The sequence below is a fragment of the Mytilus trossulus genome, chromosome 11 (genome assembly GCF_036588685.1).
Source record: "Mytilus trossulus isolate FHL-02 chromosome 11, PNRI_Mtr1.1.1.hap1, whole genome shotgun sequence".
In the NCBI taxonomy this organism is placed as follows: domain Eukaryota; kingdom Metazoa; phylum Mollusca; class Bivalvia; order Mytilida; family Mytilidae; genus Mytilus; species Mytilus trossulus.
In genome coordinates this window covers 7,752,184-7,771,803 of record NC_086383.1, presented here as the reverse complement: position 1 = coordinate 7,771,803, position 19,620 = coordinate 7,752,184, and the positions used below count along the sequence as shown (strand labels likewise).

The window sequence follows — 19,620 nt, the reverse complement described above, 5'->3', positions numbered from 1 at the left end:
ATATCAAGAAATAAATTTGGAAAGTGTATTAAAATAACAATGCAAGTTATACACTGTTCACACAACGCCAACGAAAACCAAAGGACGATAAATGTGTCCTTGGACCAGCTTAACTGTGGATGGAAAACCTGGTTTTATTTCCTATGAAGTACAATTAGAGAGGACAGATTCAATGCTTTTTTGTTGATATATATGTTCAAAGAGGATATACAGATTGACAATAAAAGATAAAGGACAAAGTATGCAGGAGACATTCTAGTAAATCGATGCTTATCAAGTCCGTGTTTGACAAACAATGAAAAAATTCTGTTGGTAAACACTGTGCTTTGGGCCAGAGGTCAGTACTGTTTCTCCCTGTCCGTCCCACGATATTTCCGTCGCATTATTCTCAGAAACTACAAAAGAGCTGGAAAACATTTTCTATCCATCAAGTGAACAATACCGATCGGTTCATTTTCATATGAATTGCATTTAAACTTACTAGAACATGTAGAAAGCACACATTATTTCCACTTCTCATGAATTTGAGGGGATGAGCGTTCCATCCCCTCCCCCTGGTTCTCATCAGGCTGAACTACATTTTTTTTAATTCTTTCTTCATTTCGAATTCATATATTTCTAATGTCTTTCATTCATTTTTTCACTTTTCCATAAAATTATTTTAACTAAAGCTGTGCAGTGCTTTATAAAATATACTCTCTTCACGCATCCACGATGTCCTCAATCAGCACCAATCCCCTCACGCATAAATAAGGAAAAATTTAATTTTGAATTTATTAAGACGCTTTCAACTTCGGGCAGCGTACACGCCGCCAAAAACAACATTCATACCCTTTGATTGAGACAAAAAATAAATTGGAACTTTAGGTATGTTAATAGAACCATTTCAAAATTAAATGTCTTTTCTTTCGGTAATTTCTGGTGTGGCAACTGATTTTATCCTCTTATCTTACATGCGTTTCCCTAAGCTTTAGTTTGTAATCCGGGTTCGGTTTTTTCTATCGATTGATGAGTTTCGAACAGCGGTATACTACTGTCGCCTATATTTTTTGTACTCCATGTACAGCAGTAAAGGGTACATTTATATCTTTGTTCACCACGGCATAGCATTCTCAGATTTTCTATATTTTGATCAGTTGAATTTGAAAATTGCGATTTAGAAATGTACGTACCGTTTGAAGCGTTGACAATTACCTCAATCAAGTACTACCGGAAAACGATCCTCCCACGGTTTTCATTGCAGAAACAAATCTCACGATATAAGAACAAACATCCGTACTTACGTTTTACTCCAAAAGTGATCAAAAGTAAGGCAGTCACATTTTGTGACTTGACTATCGTCGATTTAAAATCTAAAACTATAATGGTGTCAAAGCCGGATGCATTGAATTTATTGAATTTAAATACTCAGTTATGTGTGACGAATACATTGTTATATGAAATAAGAATATCTTTATATTTTACTGATTAAACCCGTTGTATAGTATAAATATTTTATACTACCGGGTAGAACTTCGATGTCCTTGTTGAAGCACAGGTAGAATTTAAAGAAACTTAGGTTCCTTTTTAAAAATATCCTTATTTTAATTAATTATATTGCGCAATACTGTGCAACTGAAAACTTTTTGCTATTGCACAACACTTTGCAATTGAAGATTTCTTGCTATTGATAAATACTGTGCAATTGAAAATTTCTTGCTATTGCACAATACTTAATATAATAATTTTGGATCCTGACTTGGACCAACTTGAAAACTGGGCCCATAATCAAAAATCTATGTTTAGATTCAGCATATCAAAGGCGCCCAAAGAACTCAAATTTTGTTAAAATCAAACTTAGTTTAATTTTGGACCCTTTGGACCTCAATGTAGACCAGTTTGAAAACAGGACCAAAAATTAAAAATCTACATACAGTTAGATTTGGCATATTAAAGAACCCCAATTATTCATTTTTTTTATGAATCAAACAAAGTTTAATTTTGGACCCCAATTTGAACCAACTTGAAAACTGGGCAAACGATCCAAAATTTAAGTACATTTTTAGATTCAGCATATCAAATAACCCCAAGGATTCAATTTTTGTTAAAATCAAACTAAGTTTAATTTTGGACCCTTTGGACCTTAATGTAGACCAATTTGAAAACGGGGACCAAAAATTAAGAATCTACATACAGTAAGATTTGGCATATCAAAGAACCCATATTATTCAATGTTTGAGGAAATCAAACAAAGTTTAATTTTGGACCCCGATTTGAACCAACTTGAAAACTGGGCAAATGATCAGAAACCTACGTTCATTTTAAGATTCAGCATATCAAAGAACCACAAGGATTCAACGTTTGTTAAAATCAAACTAAGTTTAATTTTGGACCCTTTGTGTCCCTTATTCCTAAACAGTTGGGATCAAAACAACAAAATTAATCCCAATCTTCCTTTTATGGTCATAATAGTTATCAAAGGTACCAGGATTATAAACCTTGTGTTTAAATTTCAGTGATTTCTATTTACTTACACTAAAGTTATTGTGCGAAAAACCAAGAATAATGCTTATTTGGCCCCTAATTCCTAAACTGTTGGAACCAAAACTCCCAAAATCAATCCCAACCTACCTTGTGTCAAAATTTTCTATTTTTAGTTATATGAAAAGGTAAAATCACATAAAGACTAAAAATTCAAAAAGGAAAGTCCTTAATCAAAAGTTCAAACAAATTAATAATAACTATCATATTCTGACTTGAGAGTTCCGTTCAACTTCATAATCTTAATGTGGACACATTTTTAGCGTTTAAACAAATGACATGCTTGGCACAAGTTTTGTAGTGACGTCCTGTGGACATGTTTAGTGGGATGGGCACGTGTTTGAGTGCTACAATGTATATATTTATAAAAGTTATGTACACTTTACCATGTGTATTTGTTTATTATTGATACATGTGTTGAATGTACAGAATTTGAAGTGTGAATTTTATAATATTGTCACTTTTGGTGTAGTTAAGGTTTCCCACCTGCATAAATGTATTTTATAATTTTGATGCACATGAATAATTAATTGTAGAAGAATTGAATCTTTAATTTGATTCATAAATTATATATGTGTTAATAATGTGTTTTTATTATTGAAGATATGTTTGTTTGTTACTGTAACAATGATCTTTTGTCATTTGTCTTTATAAAATCTAACCTTTTCTGTACACTGTCAGGCATGGAGAACCCATGAAATGTGTTGGTTATTTGGGAATAATGTTTGTTTGAAATGATGAATTAGAACATTAGCTTAATATGAATTAGCTTGATATGAACAGCTAGTAGGGTGAAACAAATAGCAAACTCGACTGAACAATAGGGCTTTCCCCATGTATTGACACATGGGTAGACAGCTTCCACTTATTGATTTACAATGATTATCAAATCCCACAACACACCTTCTACTAGTAATGTACAAGCATGCATTGTTCCGTTCAAAGAAGGATAAAGCCAGAGTGAAACGGATATATATATTTTTATGCTCAAGGGTAAGTCAAGTCCTATAGGTTTGTATGCATGCGAACATGTTTAACTCTGCCACATTATTTATGTATGTGCCTGTCCCGAGTCAGGAGCCTGTAAATTCTGTGGTTGTCCTTTGTTTATGTGTTGCATATTTTTTTTTCGTTAATTTTTTTACATAAATGAGGCCCTTAGTTTTCTATTTTGAATTGTTTTACATTGTCTTATTAGGGCCTTTTATAGCTGACTATGCGGTATGGGCTTTGCTCATTGTTGAAGGCCGTACAGTAACCTCTAGTTGTTAATGTCTGTCATTTTAGTCTTGTGTGGATAGTTGTCTCATTGGCAATCATACCACATCTTCTTTTTATATGGAGTGTCTTCTTCTAGGCCTGTTGTTTTACCTTAAATTAATTACACATTTTTCTATCAAAAAGGCATGTTTAAAAAAGAGAAAAAATCAGTTCATATCGATTATCATTTCTACATATGTGCATAAACTAGTTCAAGAGTGTCAAACAACAAAAACAAAATTGTACTGGCACATTAAATCAACACAAAGTCTACAATTATTGAAACGGAAGTTTTATTTATATAATAACATAATAGATTATTAACAGAATCCTGATAATTTCCCTCTTCTCTGTAAGTTTGTACGTAGTAGGTGTAAAGTCTCTTGTAGTTTATATTTTAACATCATTTTTATCAATTTTTTCTTAGTTTCATAACTAAAATAACAAAATATATAAAACACACAACACTAATCTGTTCCAATTTGATCTTAATTTTTTCCATTTGAATTTTGGCTGCCTTTAATTCAATTCTTTTTTTTTTCAGCTGTTCAAATGGACAAAAATTTAATCAAATGAGATCAGAACAAGAACACATCACTTCACATCATTGGTTTAATTTTTTTATCAGTCTTATTTTTTTACTTTAAAATCTTCAATGAGTGATGAGCTCTTTATAAAGGAGGTACAGAAAAGTAAACAAAGTGTAGAAATGAAACAGAAGCATTTTCCCCCATGACAATAAGCATGGAAAGAATTAAAACTACTGTCATAACACAAACTCAAATTTTTTACACATATTTTACATAATTTATACAATTTTTTTGTTGTTTTTTTTAACATAATATATTACACTTTTTATTTTACAGCTACACTAGTACTACACCATGTAGCTGTATATTTTCATATTAATACAATCAATGAAGGATAAAGTTAATAATCTAATAATTTTTTTACATACTTACCCGGTTAAAAACCAGTATATAATGAGCAGTTTTCTCAATTCACATTTTTTCTCTTTTTTTACAATATTTTTCATAATTTTCATTACAGGATGGAACCTTTTAAAAGAGGTTCACCAAGGGAGATAATCAAAACAAGATTTTCACTCTTAACACTGAATGTTTTAAATCCTTATTTAGATAATAATTTGAAAATGTTTTCACAAGAAATAACATTAAATTAACTTATCTTTGATAAACAAAGTAGTTTAATTTCTGACATTTTCTCTATTATTTCAAATACTGAAAAGCTAAGCAATGCTGACAAGAGCTTCAAACAAATTATATATAGTGACACAATATGGTTATTTCTTACAATTTTTGGAAAAAAGAAAACAATCCAAATTATATAACTACAAGATAAATGTACAATAATAATAAACAAGTGGGCAAACATATCTAAACAAAGGCTTTGACAATACAGTTTATAAATGCTTGTAGTCATGGTAACAAGAAAATCTGTCCAATCATCTGCCCTTAGGATCTACTCCGGTTTTCCTGGTTCCCTCTTTAGTTTGCTGCTTCAGTAGCAGGTGTTGTTTCTTTGGCTTGATGAGCTTGCAGTACAGCAACGGCTTCATTTACCTAAAAAATATATATCATCTTCATTATCATTGAAAAATTGAAACATAAGGTTGATTAATTAAAGTGATGTCAAGAATTACTGTATACAAAAAATGCTATCAACATTACAAACCAATCCTGTTGTGATTTTTAACAACAAAAAATGGCAATAATAACTAAATTCATTTAAAGTATTTTGATAAAAACAAATATGTGTCCAGAAAAACACAGATTCCCCACTCGCACTATCATTTTCTATGTTCAGTGGACCGTGATATTCAGGTCAAAACTTTTATTTGGCAGTGAAATAAGAAAGATCATTTCTTAGGAACCATGTGTACTAAGTTTCATGTGTTGATTGGACTTCATTCAAAAACCCAAAACACTTTCATTGTATTATTTGCAATGCTATGAATTTGAGTATGAAAATCATAGTGTATGTAATAAATTCAGGGGAAATAGGCTCTTCTATGAAAACATTTAGTTAATTTTGGGTAGTTTCTGAACATCCATTCAGCTCACATGGATTTTAAATTATTCTTTGATGAATGGACGGAAAACCCTTAAGAATAGCCATTTCCTTTTTCTTTTGTAATTCATACAATTGTTGTAGAAAAAAGCTAGGTATTTTTCAATGCTTTTTCAAACATTGTATTGACTTTCAGTGTCATGACAGTAGGCTGGTAGACAAAAGGAAAATTCATTCCATGTGATAAAATACACTTATCATACAGTTAAAAAGAGGTTTTCCTAAACGGTTCTTCTTAAAATAATTAGTACTACAAACCTTAGCCTCAAGTGACTCCTTGGATTCCAACATGTGTAACAACTCAGAGTTGTCTATTTCCAATAACATTCCAGTGATCTTTCCAGCCAGGTCTGGGTACATACTTTGGATCAGAGGGAACAGACGTTCCCCTAACATCTGCTTCTGTTCCTGTTGTGGTGCATCAGCCAACATGGTAGAGGTCAGAGGCTCCTGACCTTGAACTTGAATCACTCCTCCTTGGGCTGGAGGCTGAAATAGAATTATATATTTATATACAAGTTAATACTGTCTAGTCAATAATGTATTTCTAAGGGACACACTATTTTTATAACATGTAGATTAGAATCAGACAATTTTCGTTAAATATTCTTTAAATGAAGCTATATTCACTTTTTTTCTTTCAATCTCTCATTCTTAATTTTCATTTGGTGCAAAACTATAATTAATTTTCCTCCTTATAGAATCACCCCCCCCCCCTTTTTTTTTAAGGGAAGCCACAGCTTCATTTATTTTGTAAAAAAAAAAATTTATCAGGTCTGAGGAATCATGCTGAAATCTAAAGAATGTCTTACTGTATATTCTGAACTAAATGTTCCTCCTACCTGTGGCATAACCATGTTTTGTTGTCTGCCACCTTGAGGTGGGTTTCTCATCTGTGTAGCCGAGTACCTGCTGGCAGGGTTCATTACTCCAGCTGGGGGTGGTACTTGTCCTCGGCCTGGTACAGATTGTGGCATGCGAGGTGGTTGTCCAGTGCCAGACTGTCCTGTGATTGGACGGGCATTCATGCCACCACGGATGTTACCTTGACCAGGTTGTCTTGCTCCAGCGGCAGCAGGATTTCCAGGTCTGACCTGTTGTCCAGGCATATTCTGGAATCCTGAAATAGGAAGAATCATTGTAATACAAAGCAGGCTAGTAATTTTGTCTATCAAGAAATTTCATCACTCAATTTTATATCAACAAATTTAAATTTAATATATACAGGTTAATAATATCTCCAAAGACCTTTCATCGAAAATCTTGGTAATACACATTTGTATTTCTGTCATTGTTTTTTATTAATCAAGCCATATGTTTTCTTTAGTGTTGTAAACGATTAACCGGTTAACCGGTCGAACGACCGAATACCGAATACCAAAAACGCTAACCGGTTAACCGGATTTTTTAATTTTTTTTGATAGATTTGATATTAATGTGTATTGAAATCAATAAATAGTTATGTTTTATTTGAAATATGTCGTCGTGGTAATTAATTTGACAGGTCAATTGTTCAGTATATTGATTGCTATTGTTAATCATAAAAACTTAAAATTAATTAGAGCTCGAGCAGGATCTTAAAGAAACATAATTAGTATACATGTTTTTTTAACAGTAACTCTAAATCAGCGATGTGATTGAAATTTACTAATTACTTCATTATTTTGTTTTTGATCTAATATTGTGTAAACATTCATCTAAATGCACAACCTCCGTAGTGCTAGGCTTAGTCTTTTTTTAAACGAAATGCTTTCTCAAAAATTGTGAAATGCAACCAATGTGAATGTACTCAATGTATACGTGATAGTACGAGTAACATTACTTAAAGAAACAAAGTAAAGAAACAGGTCGTCCGGTGACCTATAGTTGTTCATTTCTGTGTCATTTTGGTCTCTTGTTGGGAATTGTATCTTTGGTAATCGTACCACATCTTCTTTTATTTAATAATTAATCATTTCTAATTGAGACACTCTATATTATGTTCAGAGACAGCAAGAGAAAATGAAAGAATAATCGGTTTCAGACATATTCATATTCCTCGAGATCAAAAAGTATTTTTTTTACTTTTCAGTCTGAAGTTGGTACAATCGTTATATACGGTAGTTGATACGGTGTATTCGAAAATTAAAAGTCAAATTGCGCCAGAAATCATATCATACACGTAAATTTATGACTTGGATGAAAGGTTGTCAAATTAACATCTATACACACCTATGTGTAGGGTACTATTGATAAGGCTTTCAAACACCAACGTAAACTACCGGTTAACCGGTTAATCGGTCGAACGATTATCCGAGTAACCGGTTAGGAAAAAGTGTACGATTTGACAACACTAGTTTTCTTGCTTGAATTGTTAAACAATTGTAATTTTGGAGCTATAATGTATGGGTTTTGCTCCTCATTTTTGAAAGCTGTACAGTGATATATCATGTAAATTGTTAACAATTTCTTTGTCATTTGGTCTCAGTGAAGAATCATGGCATTGGCAGTTATACAACATCTTCTTATTTTTATACATACCACTAGCTGGTGTTGGCTGTCTTAGCTGTGTTGGCCATCTTGGACTGGCCCTCATCTGTGGTACCTGTGTTGGAGCATAGAAGTTTCTCTGTCCCTGTGTCATGGTAGGAAGGATATACCCTGGTCCAGCTGATGGGAACATCTGACTCATCATACCGGCAGCAGGCTGTCCCTAAAATCATTAACAAATCAAGCATATAACAAACACACAAAAGATCAATGATTTAGGGATATGCTTGTTCAGTTTATACCAAATATTTCAAACTTGTCATGCTTGTTGATCTTTCAGTTTTGGACTCTCCTAGGGGAGAAACCTGCTCAGATCCACTATTAGAATCAATATTGTATGCTTTTATCCTTGGATACAAATAAAAATCCAACAATTTCAAATAAATGTATTGACTGTATTCAATTTTGAATATCATACCAAATTTGGTGAGTATAATTTGCAGTTGGTAGAGATGTGTATAATACACAATTGTTGACAGTTTTTTTCTTCAGTTTTCTTCTATATTGTATGTATCATGAGGTTTTTCATTTCATTTATATATATATATGTGTAACCCAAAATATAAATATCAATATTTTATGGCAATGAATTAGCTTGCAAAGAAATAACTCAAATCTTTACCTGCATTCTGATACTAGCAATACGCTGCATGTACTGTGATGCCAAGTGAGCCTTCCTGTCCTCTTTACGTTGGGCTAGAGCCACATACAAAGGTTTGGCTACCACAATTCTACCATTCATTTCTGTTACTGCCTTAGTTGCCTCTTCTGGAGAACTGAAACAAACAAACCCAAATCCTTTGGATCTTCCACCTTCCGACATAACCTGGAAGTAAAATTGAAATAAAAAGTAAATATATAAATAAAATAAATAAGTGCTGTTCTGTTAAAACATACATAATTTTAACAGATGGCATTTTGAAAAAGGGCTAGCCGTCTGTAGTGGTAATTTTGGAATTTCACCGACATTCTCAGTTCAAAAGCATAGTTGACATCCATCCAAGCAAACCAAAGATAGTACCTTTACCTACATACTCATTGCAATATGCTGCAACATAAACTCCATTTAAAGTGACTGAATGAAGATAATGAACGGATTTTTTTCTTTCAAATTTGTCAATTCTGCACTAATTTGATAAAAATTTTGCACCATTCACAATAGCAGTTTTAAGATAATCTAGTATTCAACAACAAGTAATTTTTTCTGCATTCCAGTGGCTGAACAAAAGAGTAAAATAACAACTTCATCCATTCTGGCTATTCACCAATCAGGATGATAAATTGACCATTGTTATCTGTCATATTCCTACATACCTTAGCACTAGTAATGGTTCCAAACTGAGAGAATTCCTTCCTAAGTCTTTCATCATCAATGTTGTCATCCAAATTCTTTACATACAGATTTACTCCTTGGTATCTATTAATTCTCTCCATTCGGATTCTCTCAAATTTGTCTTTAAGCTCTGCTTGTCTCTCAGCCTTTTTCTGTGCTCTGCCAGCAAACAAAGTCCTTTCGTGGATGTTTAAACCGTTCAAATCTTCAACAGCCTGTTAAAAAATCAAGACATATTATATTTACTTAATATGGTGGCAAAAGCTAATTCATTCAAAAGGCATGAAATAATGTACTGATTTTAAGTGCGTCTGTGCAGCAAACAATAAAGAGCCCTGATACTGTAGAAAAATGTTTATCCATCAGTAAATAATAAATAATTGTTTATGAACATGTTGAATAAATATATAAATTTTCTCTGATTTCAGACTTGGATCATCTAAATTTGGTCCTTAAGCGTTTTGTCAAGCTCAATATTTCTTCTTATACAAAATACCAAAATTCCTTTGAAAAAATATGTGTGGACAAACCCTTCGTACCACCACTTTTTGAGAACTCTGCTCAAAGGGTTTTGTTGTAGATAAGAAATAATTATCTATAGGCCTTGAGATGATTTGAATCGGTTTGAATTTCAGTTTTGTAGTTCATAACTTGTGCATGTACACCTTAGGTAAAGTTTTTCTTTATTGTTGCAGCTCTTCTATAAAGGTATGCAAAGCAAACCTTTGATTAACTTGATTGCTTTCTTTGGTTGGATGTTTGTTAACAAAAGGAAAGTAGCCTGTTTTAGTCTGTTTACTATATACTAGAATATGATTGGACAATAAACATTAGGTACATTTTATGTCAATTTTTATTGTCCAATCAAATCCCAATATATATAAAATAGACTGAAATTCCTCCTAACTATTGTTTGCAAACATCTAAGCAAGTTCGTCAAATGTTTGCTTTGCATGCTTTAATGTAAGAGCTGTAATTTATAGTGACCTACCTTTTCTGCTGCCTCTGGTTCTTCATAACTAACAAATCCAAATCCTCGACTTTTACCGCCAATGTCTGACATGATCTGTAAATAATAATTATAATCTTAAATCAAAATCATAATATTTCATAACCACAACATAGTTCCTTAACCTTCAGGAGCACCTGAAACTTTCCAAGATTTTAACAAGAGTTCCTATTGCAGTCTGTAGTTTTCTATGTTGTGTTTTTTTTTTCGATTAAGAGTGATTTGAAAGTAAATCACTATGAGTGTACAACACTCATTCTACAAAATTGTTCCATCAATAACTATATAAATCAAATTATTGTGATTTTACGAAATTTTCCTTTGACCTTATTGACTGATAATTTCCTTTCTCAGCACAAAAGAGTGATATGAAAAAATATCGCTAGAAACTAAAGGCACACATGCCATTGTCAATGATATTAATAACATCGTCTTGAGTAAATTGGCATCAACAGATTATCATTGGTCATCAACAATTGCTTTTTGCCTTACCGACTCAAGTGACAAAATCAATCTTTTTGAGATGACCAACAATAATCTATAACTATCTTCTAACTGTCTATCCCATCTACATTTTAGGTTTCTGATCTCTTTCAATGTCCAACAAAGTAGTTCCCAAATCAAATGCAGGTCTTAAAACAGAAACACCACCAAGAGGGTCAGACTTATATTTTGTAATATTTTAATAATTTACTAAGTCAGATATAATTTAAAAAAGTCAATTCAAACCAATGTAAATTGAATTAATTTTGGAATACTCATACAACTTATAAATTACCCTTCATAAACAAAATATAGTGGCCTGTCACACCATGCAGTGGCAGTGATGGCCATGAATCAACATGGTACATGTACCTGGACACTACCACAAAATATAGTGACAAATCTTATAAAAATCCAGTAGTTTGTTCTGAATCAAAAATTTCTATGTTATGCTATTGTTTCAGAAAAAGGGAGAAGGTTTGGTACCATTAAAACGTTTAATCCAGCAGAAAATGTTTGCACCTATCCTAAGTCATGAATCTGTTGTACAGTAGTTGTCATTTGTTTATGTAATTTATACTTGTTTCTCGTTTCTCATATAGATTAGACCGTTGGTTTTACCGTTTGAATGGTTTTACACTAGTAATGTTGGGGCCCTTTATAGCTTGTTGTTCGGTGTGAGCCAAGGCTCTGTGTTGAAGGCCGTACATTGACCTATAATGGTGTACTTTTTATATTTTTATTTGGATGGAGAGTTATCTAATTGGCACTCACACCACATCTTCCTATATATATATCTATCATCATATTCACATCTAAAGTCAGTAATAGATCATACCTTGACACTGATAAGTTTTCCAAATGGTTCAAATATATCTTTCAGTTCATCCTCAGACATATCGTCACCAAAGTTCTTAACGTAGACATTGTTAAATTTCTTCATCTTGTCTCCAAGAATTTCAAGACGTTCCCGTCTATTCATGAATCGTCCTACAAATCTAAAAAAAGAAAATATTTCGTTAAAGATTGTATGATTATAAACTGCTTGAAAAGACTTCACAGCATTCAAACATTTGAACAAATGTGTGATTACCAAACAGGCCTAAAATAAAATATTGATTGTTTCCCCAATTCTGACCGACCCTGCAAAAACAGTGCTACTCATAAAATTTTATTGTCAAAACTAAGTCAAACATTATTTTATTCCTTTCCAATTTCCTTTTTCCTATTCTGGCCCAACTTTATGGAATAAACTACCAGAAGCACTAAGACACATGTCAAACATAAATACTTTTAAAACAAACTGCTTTAAGTTTTTACTTGAAAATCCAGGAAATATTTAAATGACTATGTATCAACTTTGATTTTAATATGTTTTCTAATGTTTTTCTTTGTTATGAAGAAATTGTGTGAATTGCATTGTGAGTGGAATGTGAGGGCCTCAAGGGAGAATAGTGTTTGTACTAATTGAGCATACTCTCTTGAAATAAAGATTATTATTATTATTATTATTATTAATTGTACGATATTGTTCAAGCTTTTTAGAAAAATAAAATTATTTCTCTACCTACCTACCCACACCTGGCTTGGAAGAGTCTGGATTGGGGAAACAAACAATATATTAATTTAGGCCACACTTTTCAAGAATCAATATATACATGTACAGTCTTAAATAAATGGATGATTTTTTTCCATTTGTAAAGGGACAAAATTCTAAATGATTAAATCCTTAAATGGGACACCAAATAATAATGAAGAAATAAAAAGCATAAGTTTACAACTTTTTCACACTGAGCTTTTTATTTTCGCATTACTATAAACACAACCAATGATTACAAGGAAAACTTACACTTTCTTTCCATTCAACAACATGCCGTTTACTTTTTCAATAGCATTTCTGGCTGCTTCCTCAGTCTCAAAATGTACAAATCCATATCCACGTGATCCATGCTCGTCACAGACAATCTAAAAATAGATGTTCGAAAACTTACAAATAGTAACAGAACAACACATGTACATGTATGATGAAAATTATTCAATACACAGTGATTGACCTTTTTTCGAGAAAATGGAATTTGTAATTCCAAAACTTCTGGTTAACTTAGGAGGTTAATATGATTGTGCAATCTGATTAGTCAAATTAATCCGGTTATCTGCTTGATTATACTAGTTACCAGTAGCTAATAAATTGTGACCAATGGGGTTGCAAGGTGATATTATAAACTTCTTAAGTTAACCAGAAGTTTTGGAATTAAAAAATTCAATGATTTGGGAAAATGTCCATAATTTTTGTCTTAAGTCTGTTTGAGAGGTTTTCTCAAGGGACATGAACCATGTTATGTTGCAGAGATAAATCAATTAACCACAAACTGGTGTACAATGTCTGTTTAACTATGCATGAAAAATGCAAGGGAAAGTTAATAAATATCGGTTGAAGCACACACATTGAAAATTTTCAGCAGAAACAAATGCCTAACCTAAATTCCTTTATTTTACAAAGATCTTTTCATTTTAGACAGCCTTATTTTTTCATTTTAGTTTTTGCTGTGTTTATGCCACATGGTATATACATGTAGTCATTTTTATCTGTGGGGATACCCAACTATTGAAATGGAATGAACTCCTTTAATTTACACAACATATTTTTTTTTACTTTCACCTGTCAACATAAATAAAATCCATTACTTAACAGTTTTCTTACCTTACAGGATAAAATATTTCCAAAGGCAGAGAATGTATCGTATAATGCCTTATTGTCAATGCTTTTGTCAAGATTCTTGATGAATACGTTGCCAACACCAGATTTTCTCAGAGATGGATCTCTTTGTGACCACATGATTCTTATTGGTCGACCTTTGATGGTGTCAAAGTTCATTGTGTCAAGAGCTCTCTCAGCTGCAAAAGAAACACGAGTATGTTCAGCCTGCATTTTATTTTCAATACTATTTTGCATATTTTGTGTCAAGACTCTTTTTCAGAAAAGACATTCACAATAAAACCTGATAACATGTACATTTGTATAACAGTTTGTACTAGTATATAAAAACCTTGAATTCTACATTCATTTTGTACATACACACACATATGACATATAAATTTATTCTTGTTAGTCAGTGAGAAAAATTTGTCAATGAACATTTTTTAAGGAACATGCACTACCCACTTGGACAGTTGGAAAAATATGTGGGTCGGAAACGCCTTAGTGGTTTCTTGAATGAAATAATAATGACAAAACAACGCCACAGCAGCTGATTGGCCAGTGTTTTAAACCTTTGAAGGGGACGAAGACCGTGTAATCTTATCACCTATTAATCTATGTACTAAACAGCAGTCACTATTGATTTTGTGAAATTTTAATCATGCAACACTTCTACCTTGATCTAACAACCAAGATGATGTTTTTACTTGTACGAATATGGTTTCAACTCATCCGGGCAATCATAGAACATTATCTTAAGTGTTTGCCGTACATTCCATAATGGTAATGTTTTAGTGGGTTTGAATACTAATTCTATTTGATTATGGTATTGTTTAAGTGGTTTTGAATTCTAATTCTATGATGGTGGGGCGATTATTTTTTTTTTAAACATGGGCGAGTACAAAAAAATGTAGGTGGGGGGCAAGTTGACTTAATTGCCACTGACAATCTGTCATGTCTGGTATTAGGTGAAAATGAAATGTATGAATGATCACAGTTTGAATACAGGGAAAGGTGAATGTGTTATCAGATATACAACTTTGGATATCTTACCATCTGCTGGCTGCTGAAAGTTGACATAAGCATAACCAAGTGAACGTCTTGTGATCATATCTCTACAGACACGGATACTGAGGACTGGACCTGCTGTTGAAAATTTCTCGAACAACATAGCTTCGGTGACATCTGGGTGAAGATCTCCTACATACAATGAAGCCATTGGGTAACTTGCTCCAGCCGGATTGATATTAGTCGTCATTTTCAGAGGTTAAAATATGGCGCTGTTGATTGCTAGAAGAAATAAGTTGTTTTCGTTTTCTGTTCTATCACAAACCTACCGTTTCAGTAGTTTTTTTAATAGTTTTGTTACTTTTTCAATTTTTTTGTATTTTTTAAAAGTTTTTTAGCTTAATTTCTTCCAGTTTAGGTGTTGTGTGAGACAACTTTTTGCACACAACACACGGCAACCTCACGATTTGAGAAGAGGGATAGGAAAGGTAAATCGCCGCGATTTTTATATCATCTGAAACCGGATAATCCTACACTCAAATAATCCAGGAATATCGAGACGAAATCGATATCATTAAACCACTGGCAAGTCATCATTTTTAACTCTTTCAATAATTTTCGAAACGTTAACTTTTATTTCTGTACTCAGTATGAATAATTATTCTTTATTGAAGGACAATTTCCAAAGAATTTCCACCAATTTTTTTTTCAAATTGTGACGTGTAATATTACTACGCCAATCAATTAGAGTTATCTCCCTTTTAATCCACGTGTTTTCTGCCATGACTATGACGCAATTTTGTTTAACATTTTTAATAGCATGTCAATCTTTTCATCCTGATCCCTATTGTTTGTGGTCATCGAATTAATCGACCACCAAAATTTCCCGTGGGGAGTTGTTAGATGTTGACATATATTATGTAATAAGTGGAACATGAATCAATGCAAAATTACAAAATTAATTAGTAGTAAAAAAAAAGTTTTTTTTAAATCAGTCTAAACGGATTTCATTTTTTTTTAATCTGAAATAGGTTGACTCTGCAAGAACTGAAATAAAAAAGAATTACAAAAATGCTGAACTCCATCGAAAATTAAAAACGGAAAGTCCACAGGCTAATAAAAGTTATAGATATAGGGTCTAACTGAGACTACTCGGGGTCTAATAATACCTTTTATGATGTTTTAAAAGCTGTTTTGGCCTTTTTTTACTGGTATGGATAGTAAACCCGATATTGACAGAAACAAGTGCCTGTGCTTTTTTAAGGTGTTGTTAACTGTAATTTGAGATTAAATTGAACTGTTAACTGTTTTCAACCCACTGTCTGTTATTCTGTACTGTTAAATTTTGAAATGTTGTTTTTCAAACTTTTTGTTTGAAAATGGGACTACTGTTATAAATATTTTACTATCATCACATTAAATATAAGAACTTTTCAAGAAGTGATGATTATTCAAGTTGAACTTATATGTTACTGTCTTTGGAGATCTTTGAGATAGGTATAATTATAATCCTTGATAAAGTTGAGAATTGAAATGACGAATGTCTCAAAGGCAAAAACCTGACAAAAAAGTAGCATGGCAAAACTCAACAAGTATTCAACATAACGATAGAATCCTACACCAGGAGGAGGGCTGAAGCTGAGTTTATGAGAGCAATCATTTAACTTCAAGCAAGAGGAGGATGGGCGGTAACTAGTTAATATATAATAAAATGAACTTCACAATTAAGTCCGGAACATGAATCAAAATCTAAAAAAATCAAGACGTACATGTATATGGCTGAGGTTCCAGACTTGGGACAGGTACACAAAATGTGGCGATGTTAACAATGTTTTGTGAGATCTGGAACCTCCCCCAATACTTCTAACCCATGTAGTTCATTTCTGTCTCCAATTAATAATTGAATAATAATAAGTTAAAAGCAGGGGCGACTTCACACCCAGCTAAAGCCTGGTCAGTCCCAAGATAAAAACATTTATGATGATACAGAAAGTTTGATAAGTTACATTGACCCAGAGCAACGTAATGGAGTTGTTAAAAATAAACTGTACTGTTTGAATTTGTAATTCGAAAAATAATTTAACAGTGCGGCCTTGTAGAAGAGGCAGAAACATGAGGACTTGGTTCTCAAATTGATGCCAAACTTGCTACCTTCAGAAATGTAAAGATGGACAAAAGGCTTTTTTCTATATAAGCTATAAGTTCTTGGGACGTTGAGATGGACGAAACATTAGCTTTTCATCTCGTGACACCTTACAGGGTACTTGGTGATTTATACATTGATTTTAATTATTTGCAATATAAATCAGTAATCTTTTCAATAACTTAAAAAAAAGCTTATAAGCTACGAGTCGTATGAATACACCGGTATTTATCCATAATTTATTAGGGCCCCAATCATATTATGGTTAGACCCTATAGTAATAACTCTGTCTGTCTATCACACTTTCCTACGTTGCACGATTACAAAGTTTGCTTCGACTGATTGAAAAAAAACGTTAACACAACAATACACGTAACAAAAGGATCGATAATTCATGTCTGAAAAATTGGACTATGGCTGGTGAGGCCTTTCATGACTGAAGTTATTTTTCTATCACTCCAGTGGCGGATCCAGGGGGAGGGTTCCGGGGGTTGTAACCCCCTTTTTTACGATCAATGCATTTGAATGGGGACATATAGTTGGAACCCTCTTTGTCCTTGGTTGGGACCCCCTTTTAAAATGGCTGGATCCGCCTCTGCACTTCGTCTGCCTTTCGTCCCTTCAATTGTCTGTCCATGTGTCTAGCATAATAGAAATGGTAGTTGTGTGTAACCTGAAACTTTATCAGCTGCATTAAAGATTCCTTAGGGCTTGGCATTTCTACCACATTGTACAGTAGTTCTGAACACATTGAAGGTGTGCATTTCCCCTTTTCATTGCTTTTGTGTTTATTTGGGGGGAAATATAATCTGATGTACAGTAGTTGTTGTTTGATTATGTAATTTATACGTGTTTCTCGTTTCTCTTTTTTTTATATAGATTATACCGTTGGTTTTCCCGCTTAAATGGTTTTACACTAGTAATGTTGGGACCCTTTATAGTTTGTTGTTCGGTGTGAGCCAAGGCTCCGTGTTGAAGGCCGTACATTGACCTATAATGGTTTACTTTTTTTAAATTGTTATTTGGATGGAGAGTTGTTTCATTGGCACTCACACCACATCTTCCTATATCTATTAAAATTACTGTGTAGTGTTTCCATAATCTTATAATTTTCAATGGTTTTCATTGTTTTTCTGCATTGGCTAGAGGTATAGGGGAAGGGTTGAGGTCTCAAAAAACTTGTTTAACCCCGTCGCAATTTTACGCCTGTCCCAAGTCAGGAGCCTCTAGCCTTTGTTAGTCTGGTATGATTTTTTTTAGTATATTTTGTATAATTCGGAGTTTAGTATGACGTCCATTATCTCTGAAATAGTATGCATAGTTGTTTAGGGCCAACCGGCGCCTCCGGGTGCGGGAGTTTCTCGCTACATTGAAGACATATTGGTGACCTTCGGTTGTTTTCTGCTCTATTGTTGGGTTGTTGTCGTTTTGACACATTGAAAGAATTGGTTCAACTTGATACAAATATCAATTTGCAGCTAACAAAAATATGTATACCTAATAGATACAAAAAGGGGGAGGGGGTATTTCAACTGACATCTTACCGGCAATTAACATACCAGCTTCACCTGCTTTCCCAACTCGTTCAGAACTTAAGAGCTTGCAGCTGTTACTTAGACTTTACAAAACGTCAAAAGCACATGAGCACAAAGCTGACAAACCAGGATTATGTCAATAAATGTCTCGTGCTTTATCGGAAAAAGTTCATTGGACGAAACCAAAGCCTTCAACTTGTTCATAGATATTCCGTATCAACTTCACAAACAATACATGATGGTCTAGATCTTGAAGTCAGTATTATAGACCCTGATCATGCTGACGTTGTTTATCATCTTAATTACATGCTATAATGTTCCCTTTATTTTTACTAATTTGTATAAACATGTTTATCTTTTACAGTTTATATAAAAAGAATATGTGATATGATTTCCAATGAGACAAATCACCACAATAGACCAAATGACACATACATTAAAAATTGTACGACCTTCAACAATGAGCAAAACCCATACCGCATATTCAACAATAAAAGGCACCGAAATGTTATGTAAAACAGTTCAAATAAAAAAAAAGGTTAATTACAGGCTCCTGACTTAAGACAGGCGCCTAAAGAACGTGGCGGAGCAAAATTAGTATGTTGGCGCCGAACCCACCCTAACCTAGGACTTTTTTTATCAATCAATTCTTATCTAATATCTAACATGTCTAATGGGTTTCATGGATATAGTGTAATGACGTCCTTTAAATTCAAAGCGGAAAGTAAAATGGTAGAATCAAAATCACAAACACAAACACACCAAACGAATGGATAAACATTGTCAAATTCCGACTTGGCACAGGCATTTTCTTATGTTGAAAATGGTGATTTAAAACCTGATTACGTAGCTAGCTAAACCTTGTTTGACAGTCGCATACAATTCCATAGCATTCACAACGATGAGTGAACACAACAAACAGACATAAAAGGGAAAGATGTCAAACATAGTGGTACAGTTCGGTTCTCTTGCTGAAAAAAACTTTTTGGTGAGTAATCACTTTGAGCTTGA

General features: G+C 33.1%; 1 protein-coding gene across 2 annotated transcripts; it reads right to left on the bottom strand.

The window, feature by feature from the left end:
* Positions 1–4,056: 4,056 nt before the first annotated feature.
* On the bottom strand, positions 4,057–15,422 carry LOC134690687 (polyadenylate-binding protein 4-like). Of its 2 annotated transcripts, none has more exons than XM_063550692.1 (11): positions 14,977–15,422; positions 13,927–14,120; positions 13,075–13,190; positions 12,064–12,223; positions 10,725–10,799; positions 9,715–9,948; positions 9,023–9,226; positions 8,392–8,563; positions 6,684–6,991; positions 6,130–6,360; positions 4,057–5,363 (listed from the first exon to the last, which is right to left on the bottom strand). In XM_063550692.1, exons 1-11 carry the CDS (start codon positions 15,179–15,181, stop codon positions 5,289–5,291), a joined length of 1,974 nt encoding a protein of 657 aa, XP_063406762.1. In that variant the 5' UTR covers positions 15,182–15,422; the 3' UTR covers positions 4,057–5,288. The 2 variants fall into 2 exon arrangements, with proteins under 2 accessions (XP_063406762.1, XP_063406764.1); XM_063550694.1 differs by having other exon boundaries at positions 6,714–6,991; positions 14,977–15,421.
* Positions 15,423–19,620: the final 4,198 nt, after the last annotated feature.